Source organism: Panicum hallii, chromosome 5 (assembly GCF_002211085.1).
Source record: "Panicum hallii strain FIL2 chromosome 5, PHallii_v3.1, whole genome shotgun sequence".
Taxonomy (NCBI): Eukaryota; Viridiplantae; Streptophyta; class Magnoliopsida; order Poales; family Poaceae; genus Panicum; species Panicum hallii.
The window spans coordinates 57234182-57253310 of NC_038046.1; the positions used below are offsets into that span (position 1 = coordinate 57234182).

General features: G+C 51.3%; 2 protein-coding genes across 2 annotated transcripts in view; one reads left to right on the forward strand and one right to left on the reverse strand.

The window, feature by feature from the left end:
• The window catches only part of LOC112892857 (protein indeterminate-domain 7-like), a 16823-nt gene extending 11910 nt beyond the window's left edge, over positions 1 to 4913 (forward strand). Inside the window, exons 4-5 of the mRNA XM_025959962.1 lie at positions 2399 to 3143; positions 4892 to 4913. Coding sequence (XP_025815747.1) covers positions 2399 to 3143; positions 4892 to 4913 — 767 coding nt within the window. The remainder of the gene's footprint in view (positions 1 to 2398; positions 3144 to 4891) is intronic.
• A 7065-nt stretch (positions 4914 to 11978) lies between these two features.
• Positions 11979 to 19129, reverse strand: LOC112893916 (receptor-like serine/threonine-protein kinase ALE2). The gene is made up of 17 exons (XM_025961444.1): positions 18631 to 19129; positions 17875 to 18241; positions 17090 to 17200; positions 16899 to 17000; positions 16578 to 16811; positions 16401 to 16499; positions 16232 to 16321; positions 16017 to 16142; positions 15711 to 15929; positions 15557 to 15634; positions 15398 to 15472; positions 15199 to 15303; positions 14714 to 15085; positions 14248 to 14526; positions 13496 to 13900; positions 13169 to 13412; positions 11979 to 13094 (listed from the first exon to the last, which is right to left on the reverse strand). The coding sequence occupies exons 2-17, from the start codon at positions 17927 to 17929 to the stop codon at positions 12458 to 12460; spliced, it is 3231 nt and encodes a 1076-aa protein (XP_025817229.1). The 5' UTR covers positions 17930 to 18241; positions 18631 to 19129; the 3' UTR covers positions 11979 to 12457.

Genomic DNA, 19129 nt, shown 5'->3' on the forward strand with positions numbered 1-19129 from the left:
GCGGGAGAGCGGCGGCGGCGCGGGCGGCGGCCGGGAACGCGGGCGGGGGTGCGGGCCGGGTGGGGCCGCGGCGCGGGCCGGGCGGGGCGGGGGCGGGGGCGGGGCGGGGGGCGGGGCGGGGGCCGGGCGGCGGCCGGGAACGCGGGCGGGGGGCGGCGGCGGCGCGGGCGGGGCGGCGGGGGCGCGGGCGGCGGGGGCGGCGGCGGGCGCGGCGGGGGCGGGCGGGGGGGGGGGCGGCGGGCGGGGCGCGGCGGGCGCGGCGGCGGGGCGCGGGAACGGGCGGGGGCGGGGCGGCGGCGGGCGGGGGCGCGTGCGGGCGGCGGCGGGCGTGGGCGGCCGGGAACGCGGGCGGGGGCGCGGGCGGGGGCGGGGGCGCGGGGGCGCGGGCGGGGGCGTGGGCGTGGGCGGCGGCGGGCGGGGAGCGGCCGGGAACGCGGGCGGGGGCGCGGGCGGGGCGGCGGCGGCGCGGGCGGGGCGGCGGCGGGGCGCGGGCGGGGGCGCGGGCGGCCGGGGGCGGGGGCGCGGGCGGGGGCGGGGCGTGGGCGGCGGCGGGCGGGGGAGCGGCCGGGAACGCGGGCGGGGGCGCGGGCGGGCGGCGCGCGGCGCGGGCGCGGGCGGCGGCCGGGAACGCGGGCGGGGGCGCGGGGCGGGGGAGCGGCGGCGGCGCAGCGGGCCCGGGGGCGGCGGGGGGCGGGGGCGCGGGCGGGGGGCGGGGGCGCGGGCGGCCGGGGGCGGGGGCGCGGGCGGGGGCGTGGGCGTGGGCGGCGGCGGGCGGGGGAGCGGCCGGGAACGCGGGCGGGGGCGCGGGCGGGCGGCGCGCGGCGCGGGCGCGGGCGGCGGCCGGGAACGCGGGCGGGGGCGCGGGGCGGGGGAGCGGCGGCGGCGCAGCGGGCCCGGGGGCGGGGGCGGCGGCTCAATCAAAGATAGCGGGGCCGGGGGCGGGGCTTTGCCGAGTGCCGCGGATCGGAGGCACTCGGCAAACATGGGGTTTTGCCGAGCGCCAGATCTAGGGCACTCGGCAAAGAAGCGCTGTTTATCTCGCCCGCCCACCGCACGCCTGCCCACGCCCGCCCGCCGCCGCCGCCCACGCCCACTGCCGCCGCCCGCCGCCGCCCGCTGCCCGCCGCGCCCGCCCGCCCGCCCTCGCCCGCCGCCCACGCCGCCCGCGCCCGCCGCCCACGCCCCCGCCCACGCCCCCGCCCGCCCGCCCGCCCTCGCCCGCCGCCCACGCCCCCGCCCGCCCTCGCCCGCCGCCCACGCCGCCCGCGCCCGCCGCCCACGCCCCCGCCCGCCCTCGCCCGCCGGCCACGCCCCCGCCCGCCCTCGCCCGCCGCCCACGCCGCCCGCGCCCGCCGCCCACGCCGCCGCGCCCGCCCGCCCACGGCCACGCCCACGCCGCCGCGCCCGCCGCCCACGCCGCCGCGCCCGCCCGCGCCGCGCCCGCCCGCCCACGCCCACGCCGCGCCCGCCCCCACGCCCACGCCCACGCCGCCGCGCCGCGCCAGCCCGCCACGCCGCCCACGCCGCGCCCGCGCCGCGCCCGCCGCCCACGCCCACGCCGCCACGCCCGCCCACGCCGCCCACGCCCACGCCCGCGCCGGCCCGCCGCCCACGCCCACGCCGCGCCCGCGCCGCGCCCGCCCGCCCACGCCCACGCCGCCACGCGCGCCCCCACGCCCACGCCCACGCCGCCGCGCCCGCCCGCCCGCCCACGCCGCCGCGCCCGCCGCCCACGCTCGCCGCACCGAGCTAACCGGTAAGCTAACCTTTTATGACCCACGGCCGCAATCCTACCTTTCCAAGCCTTTCTATAAAATCCTTTTTATGATATAGAGAATGAAATGATTTTATTTATATGATGGATGCTAGTATAGACAATGGATGCTTGTATTACTTGTTTAGATCTTACACTTTAATTGTATTCTTGTCATTGCCTGAATTGTGGTATACCGTGTGGTGGTGCTCGACTAAAGTGCTCCTATTACTTTAGTGCTCGACTCAGGTGCTCTAAAGGTTTTTTGGCTGGCTGAGAGGTCCTGGCGGACTGTCCGCCAGGCCTGGCGGACAGTCCGCCAGGACATCTCGGGGTCAGCCAGCAGAACTGATCATATATAATTGATATTAACTAGTTTTCGTTGTCTATAGTAGAGGATGGAGGACCGTAGGTGGATGTACACTGGTCACCGTAGTAAGAGAGATGTCAGCCCTGAGTGGATTAAGAACACCAATGAATTCTTGGAACAGGCGTGGGGCGAGAATGCTAAAGGAGCGGCTAGAATTTTCTGTCCATGCAGCAAGTGTGCTAACAGGAAAAGACAAACACAGGATGTCATGGGGGAACATCTCTTCCTTAATGGATTTACGCCAAACTATACCCGGTGGATCCATCATGGTGAAGGCCATCGTAGGAGAGAGGACGTGGTGAGACCACGTGTCGAGGATTGTGATGCTGAGGCTGGTGTAGTGGACATGTTAGATGACTATCATGAGGCACACGTTGCTGAAGAACTTGTAGAGGAGGAGCCTGAGGGGTCCGCAAAGGCGTTTTACGATATGTTTGCCTCAGCACAGAAACCCCTTCACGGACATACAAAAGTTTCTCAGCTGGATGCCATTGGACGAGTAATGGCGTTGAAGTCGCGGTACAGCCTGAGCAGAGACACCTTTGATGGTATAGTGACAGTTATTGGCAGCCTGCTTCCAGAGGGTCACATCCTGCCAAAGAGTATGTACGAGTCACAGAAACTTCTTCGTGCACTCAAGATGCCGTATGACAAGATACATGCCTGTCCGAACGGATGTGTCCTGTTCAGGAAAGAATACGCGGAAGAAAAGTACTGTCCGAAGTGTAAATCCTCTAGGTTCCTGGAGGTTGACTCTGGTGATGGCAACAAGAGGCAGCTTGATATCCCCGTGACAATCCTACGTCACCTGCCGGCCATACCGAGGATCCAACGGCTGTACATGACTGAGGAATCCGCGAAACAGATGACATGGCATAAGAAAGGGAAACGATACAATCCTCACAAGATGGTACATGCATCAGATGGTGAAGCATGGACCTACTTTGATAGCATTCATCGGGACAAAGCCAGTGAGGCTCGTAATGTTCGTATTGCGCTGGCAACTGATGGATTCAATCCGTATGGAGCGATGGCTGCCACATACACATGTTGGCCCGTGTTTCTGATTCCCCTCAATCTCCCCCCAGGCATAGCATTCCAACGACAGAACGTGTTGTTATCGTTGATTATTCCTGGACACCCGGGGAAAAATATGGGTGTGTTCATGGAGCCGCTGATTGATGAATTGGTCCATGCTTGGGAGGAAGGGGTATGGACATATGATCGGGCCACAAAGACCAACTTCAAGATGCATGTTTGGTATCAATACTCTCTGCACGATTTTCTGGCGTATGGGGTCTTCTGCGGGTGGTGTGTTCACGGCAAATTCCCATGTCCGGTATGCAAGGAACGTCTTAGGTTCCTTTGGTTGCAGAAGGGTGGTAAGTATGTTGCGTTCGACAAACATCGACAGTTCCTACCTCTTGACCATCCATTCAGACGAGACATCAAAAACTTTACAAAAGGTGTTACAGTGACAGACCTCGCAAGTCCGATGAGGACTAGTGCCGAGATTCGTCAGCAGATAGATGGTCTCTTGATCAATCCAGAGGGTGGCTTTGTGGGATATAGTGAGCAACATATGTGGACTCATAAGTCGGGCTTGACTCGGCTCCCGTACTATGACGACCTGCTCCTTCCACACAACATTGATGTGATGCACACTGAAAAGAATGTTGCTGAAGCACTTTGGGCAACAATCATGGATATTCCCACGAAGACAAAGGACAATGTTAAGGCTAGGTTGGATCTAGCAATATTGTGTGACAGACCAAACTTAGAAATGAGGCCTCCTGCACGAGGAAAGACATGGAGAAGGCCTAAGGCCGATTATGTCTTGAGCAAGCCCCAAAGGATAGAAGTACTACAATGGATCAAGGCGTTGATGTTCCCTGATGGCTATGCAGCTAATCTGAGTAGAGGAGTCAACTTGTCTACTTTGCGAGTCTTAGGTATGAAGAGTCATGACTACCACATATGGATTGAGCGGCTTCTTCCAGCGATGGTTCGAGGTTATGTCCCTGAGCATGTCTGGCTGGTACTTGCAGAGTTGAGCTACTTCTTCCGCACACTTTGTGCAAAGGAGTTGTCACGGACCTTAGTTGCAGACTTGGAAAGAATCGCACCAGTGTTGTTATGTAAGTTGGAGAAGATCTTTCCACCCGGATTCTTTAATCCGATGGAGCATATGATATTGCATCTCCCGTATGAGGCACGAATGGGGGGTCCCGTGCAGGGTCGGTGGTGCTATCCAATTGAAAGATGCCTAAAGGTTATCCGAAAGAAATGTGGAAATAAAAGCAAAATTGAGGGTTCCATTGCCGAGGCATACATTCTGGAGGAGGTGTCGAACTTTACATCAGTATACTATGGTGACAACCTACCTAGTGTGCATAATCCACCGGCTCGTTACAATGCTAGCGAAAATGACTCGAGACTCAGCCTTTTTCAAGGTCAGCTTGGAACTGCAAGTGGTTCGACCACCAAGAGGTTGAGTCATCAAGAGTGGTGTCGGATCATGCTGTATGTGTTGACCAACCTTGACGAGGTGACACCGTACATGCAACAATTTATTCAAGAATTCTGGCGTCAATCAAGGGATATCACGGAGCAGGAATTAGATACCCTGCTCAAACAAGGTGTAGGAAATGGATCACCCAATTTTATTTCTTGGTTCAAACAGAAGGTACGGTCCAATCTAGCCCGTACTTAGCTTTTCACTCTAAGTTGTTTTTACTTAGTTTGTCCAATCGTACTTGAACTTGCAGGGCGTTAGCGATGCGACCTTGAGTGCCGAGTTGAGACAGGTGGCCGGTGGCTTTGGATATAAGGTCAAGTCATATTCTGGTTATGACGTGAATGGATATCGTTTTTGTACAAGCAGTCACGAGGATTGTCGACCCAATCGAAAGACCACAAATTCTGGGGTGTTTACTCCCGGCCTTGATGGGATTGAGTATTATGGAAGAATTGAAGAAATATACGAACTCAGCTACTATGGTTCGAAACGACTTAATCCCGTGATATTCAAATGTCATTGGTTTGACCCTCAAGCAATGAGACGGACGCATTCTAATGTTGGGCTAGTCGAAATTCGACAGGATTCAGTCATGACCATAGACGATGTCTATGTTGTTGCTCAACAGGCTATACAAGTTTATTATCTCCCATATGCGTGTGAAAGCAAAGAGCATCTTAAGGGTTGGTATATTGTGTACAAGACATCACCGCACGGTAGAGTACCTGTCCCTAACGATGATGATTACAACTTAGATCCAAACATATATGACGGAGAGTTCTTTCAAGAAGAGGGGCTACAAGGGCGATTCGAGATAGAATTAACCGAGGCAAACGAAATGGAAGTTGAAGCAGTTGATGATGCGGGGGAGGAGGAAGAGGTGCAGAGCGTTAAGGATTTACACATGCTAGAACGACTACAAGTAGACAATGCAAATGAAGACACCGAGTCTTCTGATCTTATTGGTTACGACATGATTGATAGTGATGATGAGGACTATGATCCAGCTAATCCCGACTACGATGAATATTTTTAGTCAATGTAAGACTATATTATTACGTATTGATGTTCTATTTTCTTCATGTATTTATCTAAGTATGTATTATATAGCCCTTGGAATTAAAGAAGGTTTTTTGGCTGGCTGAGAGGTCCTGGCGGACTGTCCGCCAGGACTGGCGGACAGTCCGCCAGGACAGCTCGGGATCAGCCAGCAGAACTGATCATTTTTCTTTCATCCAAAGTATCTCTTCGTGGGCCCATCGTCTTATGTCCGTGGGAGGCTGTCCAAAACCCCCTATACCTCTTGGATGAAGCTCCTCTATCTCTATTCATCCACATAACACAACTCGGTTTTCTTTATGTGTTTATCTTGGATGAAGCTCCTCTATCTCTCTTCATCCACATAATTCTTATGTAATTATGTTCTATTTTCTTTATGTATTTATCTAAGTATGTGTTATATATTTATCTGTACTAATTAATTTTCTTTTATTTGCAGGGGATTCACCAGAGATGGTGGGCCGCGGGATGAAGAAGAGTGTAGCGGCCCTTCACAAGAGGTTTTCGGGGGGGAGCAGTGAGCCGACGTCCGGGGCGGCTGAGGGACCGTCTTACAAGAGGAGGAGGGGGAGTGGCAGGAGGGCGATGACACAGGCGGCGCCGGAGGAGGAGCATGCGCTCCCGGAGGAGGAGGTGCCTCCCGGAGGAGGAGGTGCCGCCGGAGGAGGAGGAGCAGGCGCTCCCGGAGGAGGAGCAGGCGCTCCCGGAGGAGGAGCAGGCGCTCCCAGAGGGGAGGACGAGCAGGCGGAGCAGGTGGTCCACCAGGAGGGGCCAGGGGACGACGAGCAGGCGGACGAGGAGGGCACGGAGGCCTCTGCTTCGTCAACCGTCTACCAGCGAGGTCCGGCGAGTCTCCCCCAGCGACCGATTCCTGAAGCAAAACGCCCGATCATAGCTCCCCAAGGGGATAAGTAAGTAAATTTACATGTTTTCAGTACATGTTCACGGTATAATTTCAATTTTGTGGTAGAAATTAAAATTTTTTGTCAATCACCTGTGCAGGAACTGGATAGTTGTGGAGAGGCCCGTTGGTGCTCACAGACGCCATGTGAATGGCATCTTGGGTCTTCTGGTTAGGGATCACTTCCCTGGCCTGGTCACGTTGGCCGGAGAGCCATGTCCGGCCTATACGTGGGAGCACTACCGGGCCGTCCCCGACATGCAGGATGTTGCCGGCAGACAGTGGCCCAACTTGGCTGAGCGAGTGAAGGGCGAGCTTTGGGTAAGTGATCAATATATCGCATTCGTTGCACATCCTTGAGAATATGATTGAAATAATGATATCGTGTTTATTGCAGGATTTCTACAGACTACAGGCCGGGATGGACGCGCAGGCGGATGTGGTTGCCGAGTATCGCTGCAAAAAGCTCGTTACCGACATGTTCTACGAGCAGCGCCTCCAGTCAATCATCAACTACCACGCCGTCGTCCTTGGACAGAAGGTCACCAAGGCGCAAGCAAGAACTATGACGTTGACTGAGGAGCAGTACTTGCAGGTAAATACCAAAATTTGATTTATTTGACCATTAAGTTGGCTTAATGTCCTCTACTAATATGTCTTCTACTTGATGTCATGTAGATGGTTCCTCATTGGTGTGCCCACTTTCCTGAGTGCTGGCAGCAGATAGTTGCTAAGTGGTTATCCGACGACTGGAACGCTGTGCACCAGGAGCGTCGTGAGCACCGTCTGACTATGGCCGGTGTGCCACACCACCAAGGCAACCGTAACCTGACCGAGTACGCCCAAGCATGGGTACGCGACTTTACTTGTTTTGTGGTTATTCAACTATGCATGATTTCTCATCATCTTGTTTCTCGCAGTCGGCGGCACATGGAGGGCAGCAGTGCAACAAATTCATGGCGTATGCTCTATCCCACAAGGGTAAAGCGACATCCAGCGTCAGCTACAACGCGGAGGACGGGCCCGAGGCGTACAGCAACCCGAGCATCTATACTCGCCTCAATGAGTACACATCGATGGCGAGGGAGGTGCACGGCCAAGAGTACGATCCGACCCAGGAGGATCTTGACGCTGAAATTGTCATGAAGGTCGGAGGAGGAAAGAAGCATGGACGGTACTGGATTTGCGACGGCGCGATCGACTCCTCTTCTACTCCGACTCTATCTCAGATAAAAGCACGGCAAACGAGCTCGAGCGCAGGCATCCGACCTCGTCCGGACAGTTCGACGAGCCAAGTCCAGGCACTCCAGGTTGTTGCTTGTTCATACGTTTTTTATCTATTATATTACATAACTTAGCTTTTGTATTATTGTAAAATTGGGGTAAAAATTTTGCAGGCTCAGCTGCAAGAAGAGAGGAGAGAACGTATGGAGTTGGAGGCAAGGATGAGGGCGGAGATGGAGGCCGAGCGGGAGGCTGACCGACAGAGGATGGCGAGCATGTTCGCGTACATTCAGAGTCTTGGCGCAGCGACGGGTCTACCTCCGCCACCTCCCTTCGTCACCCCACCTAGACCACCCACCGATCCGTTTTCTACTTCAGTGAGTATGCAATGTTCAATATGTCGTTTATTTTGTCGTTTCACTCATACATTTCATCTATATGTTGCAGAATCAGTCGGCGGCCTCCAATGATCCGTATATTTCTCCAAATCAGACCAACCAGAACAAGTAGCCACCTTCGGCATAGATGATGGAGTTATTTGCAATTGAGACTTAGCTAGACTGAATGCATGTACTTTGATTGTTCATTGTGTACTTTGTGATATACTTGGCTACAGTGAATGTGCCTACAAAGTTTGAGCCCCATATTGGATTAATTCTTGACGTCACTAGTTTTCGCGGGAACAATCAGGCCTGAGAGTGCCTGGCGGACAGTCCGCCAGACCTGGCGGACTGTCCGCCAGGCACTCTCAGGCCCAATTGTTACTGCATAATATAATCCTGCCTCTTTGCCGAGAGCCGCTGGGGGTAGCTCTGGATGCCCTCTTTGCCGAGTGCTATTGACCGGGCTCTCGGCAAAGAAGGCGTCCAGGGTGGGCGTTGACGCGGTGCTTTGCCGAGAGTCTGACGGCGACACTCGGCAAAGGATCCGTCCACGGTGGCGCGCCGTGACGGCTACTTTTCTTTGCCGAGGGCCGCTTTTGGCTCTCGGTAAACATTTTGCCGAGAGCCCGAGGAGAAGCTCTCGGCAAAGTATCCTTTGCCGACCCCGGCTTCCCCGAGAGCCCTTTGCCGAGTGGGGCTCTCGGCAAAATGTTTGCCGAGTGCCTTTACGTCTTTGCCGAGTGCCTGGGGCACTCGGCAAATCAGCCGCGTCCGGTAGTGTGTGCCTCGTCTTTGACGGTGCTGCTGGAGGAGAAATCGAGTCCCCAACTTTTTTTTTGGCTAATGGTTTGGTATCCGTGTGTCGAATTGTCGGTTTAGGGCTGTCTGTTTGTTGGTCGACCCCAGACGCATCGGTGCCTTTCTTGGTCGAATCAATTTTCCAAGCGTGGTTCAGCGAGGGTCGCACATAAAGTTTGATGATTTTCACTACTGCAAAAATTAATTTGTAGCGACGCTCTATTTTTTTTCCAGAGGCAGTTCAAAAGATAACCCGATTCTGCAAATACAGTAATCCTGTAAATATATTTTTAGGGCATCCGTCTCTAGAAATAACCACCATTTTTAGAGCTAGTGAGCATAACCCGCTTCTACAAATAGCCCCATAAAAAAATTCATAACTTTTTCATATGATTTCGGATGAAGTCAAACTTTATATCAAAATTATAGAGATTGACGAGACCTACAATTTTGTAGTTGATAATTTTTTATTTAAAATCATTTAATAGTCCAAATAATTATTATAAATTATCTAATAGCTATGACTATACAGTATCTCATACAACTCAAGTCATATTTTGATGTTTCCACAATCTTAGCGTTTATATACACTAAAATATACTTGGTATATTTGTTTCTTTATCTACGGTTCATAATAATTATAGTGTAGAAATTTTATTTTTTTATTTGTTTTGCTATATGTTAAGATTTAAACGAATTTTAAGAATAAAATAGAAAAATATTTTTAGAGGTGGGTGATAGCATCACCTAGCCCTAGAAATTGAGTCATAAGCGACTATGTAGGGTGTGTTTGCTTGGGCTTTCCAACCTGTTTTTCTTTTGCAAAAGCCAACCAAAGAGCTCAAAAGTCCTAAATGCTTTTGCCCAAAAGCAGCATTCACTATAGTACAAATATAAAAGCACCTCCCCTGCTTTTAGTGGTTTTTGGAACAAAAAATTACATACCTGCCACTGGTTATGAAAAACGGTTCGCTCTTCTATTCTCTCCCACCCGTCCGACTCCTCCCGAATCCCCATCACCTCCCACCCGCGGCCGCCACCTCCACCCTGGCCCCCGCCCCGGGCGCCGGCCGCGCACCCCGGGCGCCGCCCCCGTCCCGGACGCCCACCCCTAACCCCGCCCCGCACCAGCCGCCGCAATTTGTTTTGCTTGTTTTGCTTCTCATAGTTTGTTTTGCTCTGTATAATTTTATTCGTGATACTAATTTGCGTGATAAGGAGTTTGAGAGATGTGATGCTGATGAGTAGTACTTGGTACCATTCGTAACAAGATCGCTAATAATTTGGTTAGTGCGAGAGAAGGATAGTTATGTTGAGATATATCATAATTTTATGAGCCCTTTAGCTTGTGTAATTGCTACAGTTCTATTTATGTGGATCATATGGATAAAAACTTAGAAAATTTAATATTTTTCTTTCTAAAAAATATATTTACATGTGGAATAGTGAACACATTAGGTTTGTACGAGTATTTTGTATATAGACAGTCCCACGAACCTTTAGGGGTATTACGTGTATTTCACCCATAATATACAGTTTTCCACAGCTCATAGCTGCTCTAACCAAACGGTCTTCTACTTTTCCCACAGCAATTTTTTCATAGCAGTTTTTCATAGCACACAGCTCACAACAGGTTTTCCAAAAGCCACAACCCAAACAAACACACCCGTAGTATGGTGGAGAGGAAGGCACGCGCGAGACTTAAAGTATGCGGTTCGAACTCTAGGTGATGCAAGTGTGCATATTTCGTCAAATATTATACCTCGATAGTAAGGGCTTACAGTGGTGGCTAGTTCGCTGCAATATTTTTTTCTTTTTATTTTATAGTTTTATTTTTTTTAATTTTTTGAAAATTGATTTGTCGGGCCGGGTCACGCCGTGACCCACCCCCATAAATCATTTTTAGGGTGTGTGTATTACCCGCCTTAAAATAGTATTTTTAACCGTGAAAAGTACCACCTCTAAAAATACATTTTTACCATCCCTAAAATCTTATTTGTAGTAGTGTTTGGAGACATCCTACTCGCCTGTCTTGGAGTGGTGGCTGTCAGAATCTTCTCGTACAGTGTAGTGCTAGAATATCTTGGTGCGAGGCAGACCCGTGCTTAATTATATTGCCTTAGTCTTGGAAGCTCGTAATAAGGACAGGCTTCTTAAGTAGCTTCTTGATTTTATATTCGAGATTTAGAAAATTTGAAATATCTGGCGTGTGCAAAACTTGCATAAAAAAATTGCGTAGGTTGTACTACCGCACTACGAACGCACCCTGATTTTGAGAGAAAAAAATTGAAATAGTACATCATAGCGGGCCGCGCGATTTTCCTTGCAAAGAAGAGAGTGGGTCGTCGTCGGTTGAACGCGAGTTGGGCCATCACGGCTCACTGCGAGCCCAGCGGCGCAGGGCGGGCCCAGCAATCAGGACCCCCGCTCTTTGAAATTACTGAATTCCGACTTGGGCCATCACGGCTGACTCTGAGAGCCCAGCCGCGCAGGGCGAGCCCACCCATCCATGACCCACCCACCCAGCAAGCGGACTCCCCTCTGAAAAGCTACCGAATTCCACATGAGGAGGCAAGGTCATGGTTGAGCATCGAGTGGCCGTCTCTTTCTGCAAGCTTTATCACTCTCCTATTGCGCTGCACCTGTCTGATTTGTTCTAAACTAGCAGCATCCAGGCCACAACTTCTGCGATCCTACTCAACTGAGGCACAAAGTGAAACTTGGAGAAAAAAAGTGAGAAAGCGGCCTTGGAACTAAATCAAATTGGCCCTGTCTCCAATAAATAACTTCGACAGATAGCTCAGTAGCCAACTTTCATGCTACAGATATTCTCAAGAGGGGTAAACGGACCTGCAAATGATTGTATTAACGGCTTGTGATGCAGTTATGCTAAAGAAACTTCACCAAGTTAGGCATCATTCTCAAGAATGTTTTTTTTCCCTTGCAAACACAAGGAACTCAACTGGAGCAACTAGTCAGAACCAAGAATCTGTCATTCTCATTCCAGCAAACGTCAGTGTACAAGTCTGTCGAAATCCACAAGCCCAAAGAAACGTAGTCTGAATCTATACACATCAACAGCCCTAGTAAACAACTGACCGGATAAAAGATTAAGCACATTTATACTACTAATTAAACAGAAGAAGAACTCAAAAACTCAAACTAAGAAGCTGTAAAGGGAAAAGAGGTATCAGGGTTCTGGAGTATGGTCACACATGCGGTTTGTAACCCATCGATTCAAATGTAGATCACATCAGTCCACAGCAGAGCTTATTAAACCTCCAGCAGTCCACAGCTCAGGCTCCACTCTGCTACTCTGATGAGATCCTGAACTACATAGCTTTTGTCTCCAGATGCATAATTTACACTAACTCAGGTTGAAGCTCTTTTATTCCCAATCAACTGAATGTCCTTCTGTCTTCACAAAACTAGAAGATGAGCAAAAATTTCCTCACCTGCCACTATATTGCGAGCGTGTCTCATAATCTGGTGAGACGCCATGCTCGCTCATGCTCCCCCTTGACAGGCTTCGCAACCTCTGCCAAAACTTCCTGTTCTTGCCGGTCATCAGTGGGCCTGAACTGGACTGCTTCCGGAAAGAGCCTGAGTCAGCAGCAGGAGTGAAGACTGGCGTGGAGCCAAATATCTCGGATATCAGCACTCTCTCTGCTTCCATTCCAGTGACATCATAAACCGCTGTACTATGCATGGGCAATTCCTGGCTGAATCTTCCTGATGCAAGGCCATCGTCACCCTCGCTGCACACAAGTTTTAAGGCCTGCACTACTTCACCCATGCTGGGGCGGTGCGCAACCTCAGGTTGTACGCACATTGATGCGATGGCAGCCGCTTTTGCTACATTGTCCAGTGGCACATTAGGGCCAAGAAGTGGATCGACAGCTTGGCGTAGGCTCAGAACATTTGTTAGAAGGGGCCGAGCCCATGCGACTAGGTTTTCTTGCCCTGCAGGCCGAGACATGTCCACAGGCTTCCTACCAGTGAGGAGCTCAAGCAATACAACTCCATAACTGTACACATCACTCTTTACAAGCAGATGCCCTGTCATGGCGTACTCTGGTGCAACATAGCTGTGATGAAAGCCAGGCGATCATGTTTCTGTGTAAATATATTCATGAAAAAGAGATGGGGATATGGTTCATACCCGAATGTTCCCATGACACGAGTGGAGATGTGCTGGTTCCCCTCCCCCCTCGCAGTCCTGGCTAGTCCAAAGTCCGACACTTTTGGTGTGAAATCATGCTCCAGAAGAATGTTGCTTGACTTGAAATCGCGATGAATCACACAAGGGCTTGAATCTTCATGTAGATACGCGAGTGCTCGTGCTGCCCCAAGGGCTATCTTCATACGCGAATTCCAATCAAGTGGAGCTGTTTCGCGGTCCGCTCCTAGATTGAGCAAACAGAAAAAAGGGCACTGCTTCAGTCAATTCTTGAAACTTCTAGATATACTTTATCATGCAAATACGTACCGTGCAAATGGGATTCTACACTGCCATTTGGAATAAGCTCGTATACCAGACACCGGGCATTCTCCTCGATGCAGATGCCTAACAACTTGACCAAATTCCGGTGGTGCAAACGGCCCAGCATCTCAACCTCAGCCAAGAACTCTCGCTCACCCTGGCCATCATATCTCTTCAGAACCTTCACCGCAACCGTCGTTCCATCTTCAAGTGTGCCCTGGTAGACACATCCAAAACCACCTTCGCCAAGTACTTTTGAATCATCGAAGCCGTTTGTGGCCTTGTGAATCTCAGCAAATTTGAATGTTTTTGCCTGCCCTGTGTATGTTGCGATACTTGAGCCCAGTGAACCTGAGGGACCTGAAGGTGAACTATAGCGACCAGCACCAGCTAAAAGCATGTGGCCTGTGCCTGCAATTATTTGATATGTTTCATTAAGAAAACTAGAACCATCTAAAATGGACATATTATTCTACCAAGGACATGTAACAGGATATGGAACTGCAGAGGAAGCCTTTGAACTGAAAAATTATTGCAAGCACTGTGGGCTAGCATTTCAAATAAGTAATTTACTCTGAAAAGCAATGGGAAATAATATTTGCTTATCGACTATAAATTCATGGTGAATTCCAGCAACAAATTGGCACCAATTCACTAGAACAATAGTAAACTGTTATTCTGCTAAGAATTAAACAGCTAATGCAAACTACATCACAATTTTGTGCTACTATGGAAATTAGCAGGCTATCGACACGTACCGGATGACCTAGAAAATTTTGGAAGTACACTATGTGCAAATCCTTGAGCTGTGTCACTTGGACCCCTGAACCTGAGTATCAGCAACCATGCAGCCAGACAGCAAATAATCAATGCTATAACAGTAGACAAAACAGCAATAGCGATTAGGCTGCCATTCACTTTTCTCTTGGGCCTTCTTACATCAACCCCTAGAGGCTTCATTGCCCTCGCATTTCTGTTGTTGCCAAATGCCCCATCACCAACACCTTCTGGTGCCGAAGGTGGTGAAGGAGGAAGCCCTGCACAAAATTCATATTTCTTGGTAAGAACTAGTGGTGCAGAATTTCAACATGTTCAACAAATGAGATGGTGCATGATTTGTTTGACACTGCATTATCCACTATATGTATATGCAAGCAATAATAGATTTGACAGTAAACATAACACTAAATATAAAATCAGCAGGACACTAGCAAGACTACGAACCTGGATATACAACATAGAGAATCTCATAGTCCCCAAAGACTGATGGTTTTAAAGAAATTTTTTTGCTCCACAAGCTTTCAAAAGCTGAAAATGCTGTAGCATTGTCGAACTTCACTTGCATTGGTACTAGATCAACAAGAACCATTGTTTTGTCAGGTTGATCACTGGCAACATTTGCACCCATCACACGAACCTGCCTCTGTGCCATGTTTACCCCAGAAGATACCTCCTCAGCAAAATCAGAGACCAACGGAAAGAATGAATAAAGGTCAACACTTAGACGAATTCCGACTCTGATTGGTAGAACACAGGCACATGGAGCTCCCGCAGGTGGATCTGTTAGAGGCTCAGGGCATGACAATGAATTGCAATCTGCATTTCACAGGCTCAACATGTAAGAAATCACCAATATCATACACCATACAGGTAACATTACATCCATTTTGAAATGATAAATGTACAAGAACATATATGCAAAACTGTACCTGAATTAGGTGGTGGCGGAGGTAATGCCCAAATAGGATGAGCTGATGGTGCTTTTGGCTCTGGCAGGGGAGGGATTGGAGGCAGAGTAGGAGAAATGTGATGCCCTAGAAAATTCAGAAGTTCGGAATTTTGTATTGACATGAGGAAAAAGCATTAACAAGGGGGGCAAAGAAACAAGCCCATCAACGTAGAACATACTTTTCTTTCCGTTTGTGGGACCCCTCGATGATGCTGGTGAAGGAGATGGGGGATGTACAGGAAAGTGTGGATGTCCTGGACAGGAAAAAAAGATACATGAAAGTTGTCGGCGATGCGAAATGAATTCAATGCATAAACAGACATATTAGCCCAGACTACCTTGAGGAACTGGTGGAGGTGCATGGTGATTTTGCCTTTTAGCCTCAGTCTGTCTTGGAGGTCGCGAGATCTCAGGCCCTGTAACGCATAACCTTTTAGATCCATGGTCAGAACTGACAATATTTAGGCTACAGGTGGAAGTGTATTTTCCGACCTTGGGCACGTGATGGCGGGAAAGATGGGGCAATTGATGGATTTGCTCCATTCTTGGGACTATTGGATTTCCATCCCCGAGCATGAGATCTACTAGTGGGTGCCGATTTGGGAGCTAAACTTGGTGGTGAGGGTTGGGCATGTGACACTGATGAAGCATTCTTCGGGATCGAAGGCATGTTTGGGTTCTGGGGCAAAGGACTTGTTGCAGGTGCAGATCCTGAAATGAGGAATTTTGGTTGGCAAGCTACATTGTCATATATAACTATACAAGAGGACACAGCCTAACTTTATTAACTGAGATTACCTGTAACAGGTGATTTGTGAACTGGGACAGTTTGACCAGTGGATTCCTTTGGAGGAGATGCATGTGGATCATGATGCTTCTTGAAATTTGCAGGAGGGGAAATATTTGCTGGGGGCACTGTGTTTCCTAGACATTAACAAATAGTCAAATATTTAGAACAGAAATACTGAATAAACCACAATCAAATTGATGAAATCAGGTAAGTTTATCTTCACCATTCTTATGCTCAGTACTTGGAGCCACTGCCTGCTGTTGTGGTGCTTGTACAATAACAGGTGATGCAATCGGAGGATTTACATGTGGAACTGCTTTTCAAGAAATGGGAAAAATGAGAAGAGATATGGAACCTGAGTGATTTGATCTACTTTCAGGGAAAAAGTTCACCTGAAGCGGAAGGAGGAATAGCAGGAAAACTTCCTGAAGGTGGGTATGGTGGAACTTCATTTGCTGGAGGGGGCAATGCAGGGGGTGGATGAGGCGGGACTACAAATATTTTTCGTTAGTGAGGTGTGATCTCTGCAGAAAGAATTCATGAAATCAAGAGTCAGTCAGAACATATACCTGAACCAACCGGCCTATTTGGTTGATTGTTCACAGATGGAGGTGGCACGGCAGGTGGATTAGGATTGAGGGCAACAGATGGAGCAGGAGCCTGAACAGAAGGTAGCACTGCAGGTGTCCCAGGAAGAATTGGCCTCGGATTTTCAACTGAAGCTTGTGGAGGAGCTACTGGTGCAGCAACCTCAACAGTGGGATCAGGAGGTGCAACTTCAGTTGGAGGAGGCGCATTATATTCTACAAAATATATGTTAGATAGGTACGCATCAGGATGAAACATCATATCTAACTGCAGGGCCAACAACAAAATTGAGGATGAGCTACCTTTAGAGGAAGTTACTGGACTCGGGGCATTTCGCGGCTCAGTGGGAGCAGCAGGACTAACAGCTGACTTCTCCGGGGAAGGTGCTGATGGAGTAGATGGTGCTGAAACAAAGCAATGCAAGGGGCTACAGTAAGATGCTGATTATGGTCTGATAACATAATGTCATGCTGTGTTGGAAATTCAGAGCTACCTGTTGGAACAGTTACTGGACCAAGAGCAAATGCAGGTTCAGGAGGGCTAGAAGCTTGTCCTTGGCTTGCAGGAGAATCAGTGACAGCAGGAGAAGGGGCCAGAGTAGTACCTGCAGCAAAGAACACAAGTTCATGGCACGGAGTACAATTATGTATACTCTCTGCAATTAAAAAATCTTACAATCATCAGGCTACCGGCAGAGGAAAATTACCGGTGCCGTGTCACACCCTACCATGTTGCAAAACAAAGAGCAATGATGATGCAAGTACAGGGCATGGAAATGCTCGTCACATTTATGCGAAAAGAATCAAATACGCAGTCATCCCAAGCATTTCAGTGAGAAAGCTACAGCCTACAGCAAGCCAGGACGAGAGCTAGAGCTGCCAAGCCACCGACATTGCAGCATCCATCTTAATCAAAATTCAGAAACAGAAATTTCATTTAATTCTAGCAACTTCAGAGCATCCACCACACAATTCGCTCAAATTCTGAAGTAAAAGCTCAGAACCGCAATTCCTCAGCCATAGATCAGTTGAACAACACATGCATTGCAGAGAAAATAGTCGATCCAGAACTCGAAATTACTCTGACAAAACACACAATATTCTTCTGAAATTGCTCAACCGAGGCTGGGAAGAAAACATACGGAGAAACAGCCCCGCCTCCGCATTGCTAAGCCTCAAGCCAGCTTAGCGCCATACACACCGCCCTCCCCGAGAAACCAGAGCAAAGGGGGAAGCTGAAATTGGAAAAGCTTTTTGCAATGAGTGAAGCTGCGCTCACCTCTGGATCCAAGAGCCGAAGCAAGAAGAAGCGCCACAAGAGCAAGAGTCCGCATCTCGTCCCTCACACGCGCCACCGCCGCCGCAGTGGGAAACAGCAAGCCCAGCAGCAGCCGTCAATGCCGCCACAGATCACAACCACGCCGGCTCGGCCACGGCGCCGCTCCTCCCCCCGCACCCGCAAGAAGCCCCTGAAGCGCAGCAAGACGACGGAGCCTGACCGACATTTTGGCAGCACGCCATGGAGGACACCAAACCCATGTGGAGGAGCGCGGAGGAGGAGGGCGGGCAGTGAGATGAGGAAGAGGGGAAGGTGCCGCCCCGGAGGCAAGAGCAAGACAGCGCCACCAGCCCACCACCAGCACCGCCTGTACAAGTACCAGTAGCAGTAGAGCGAGCAGTAGTTACAGGGGAGAGGGAAAGTGGTGGTAGTAGGCCAGTAGCAGCTAGGAATAAATTACTAGCATCCTCCTCCTACCAACAGGAAAAAAAAATCCTACGAGTACAAAAAAAAGGAGAAAGCTTTGGTTGAAGGAAGAAGAAACAAGAAGCTAATCCAGGGGGCGCAAGCAGCAGTAAACTAAACATTCCTTGCTTCCACCCCTCACCCTCCTCTCATGATCTCATCCTGAACTGAAGGACCGTGCAGGCCACATGCTGGGATCACTAACTAATCTCGAGGGATGAAGGGACGAACAAAAGGGCGGGAGGGAGAATCTTGGTTGGGTTTAGCCGCGGGGTAATTATTGAGCTGTACCCGCATGGAAAGATGCAATCTTTGGGTAATTAATCCAGGCATAATGCCATGCCAGCCCACGGCGTGCCCCGCCCTGTGTGTGTCCCGTCCCCCTCTCGCTGTGGATTACTGGCCCGCGGGCGCCGGGCGGTGGGGGTCAGGTACTCAGGTGACCTATCGTCCGGCACCGCCAGCCTGGTCAGGGATTAGGGATTAGCCCCGCGCGGCTGCGTTTACTGCTCCGGTTCGCCGTTGGTGCTGGACGGGGCGCGCGCGATCCGGCTGTCGGTCAGATCACGAGCGCGCGGCGCGCTCGGTCCGCTCCGGTACCTGTCCGGCCGGCCGTCCCCGTGCGCGCTGGCGTAAATGGGCAGCACCGGATCACGCGGGTACGTGACGCCGCCATCGGATTCCGCGCCGCGGCCGTTTGTACGGGGCCGGCCCGGATCATCCGCGACGGATCCTCAGATCCTGACGCGCGGGTTTGTCCCCCTGCCCGGTCGCCTCGCGCGGGGGTGAC

Coding starts and splice junctions, on each gene's coding strand:
- LOC112893916 (XM_025961444.1), bottom strand. CDS start 17,929: ATGCGGACTCTTGCTCTTGTGGCGCTTCTTCTTGCTTCGGCTCTTGGA. Junction 16,500..16,577: donor AAATAGGCCGGTTGGTTCAG/GTATATGTTCTG, acceptor AAATATTTGTAG/TCCCGCCTCATCCACCCCCT. Junction 16,322..16,400: donor TATTCCTCCTTCCGCTTCAG/GTGAACTTTTTC, acceptor CTTGAAAAGCAG/TTCCACATGTAAATCCTCCG.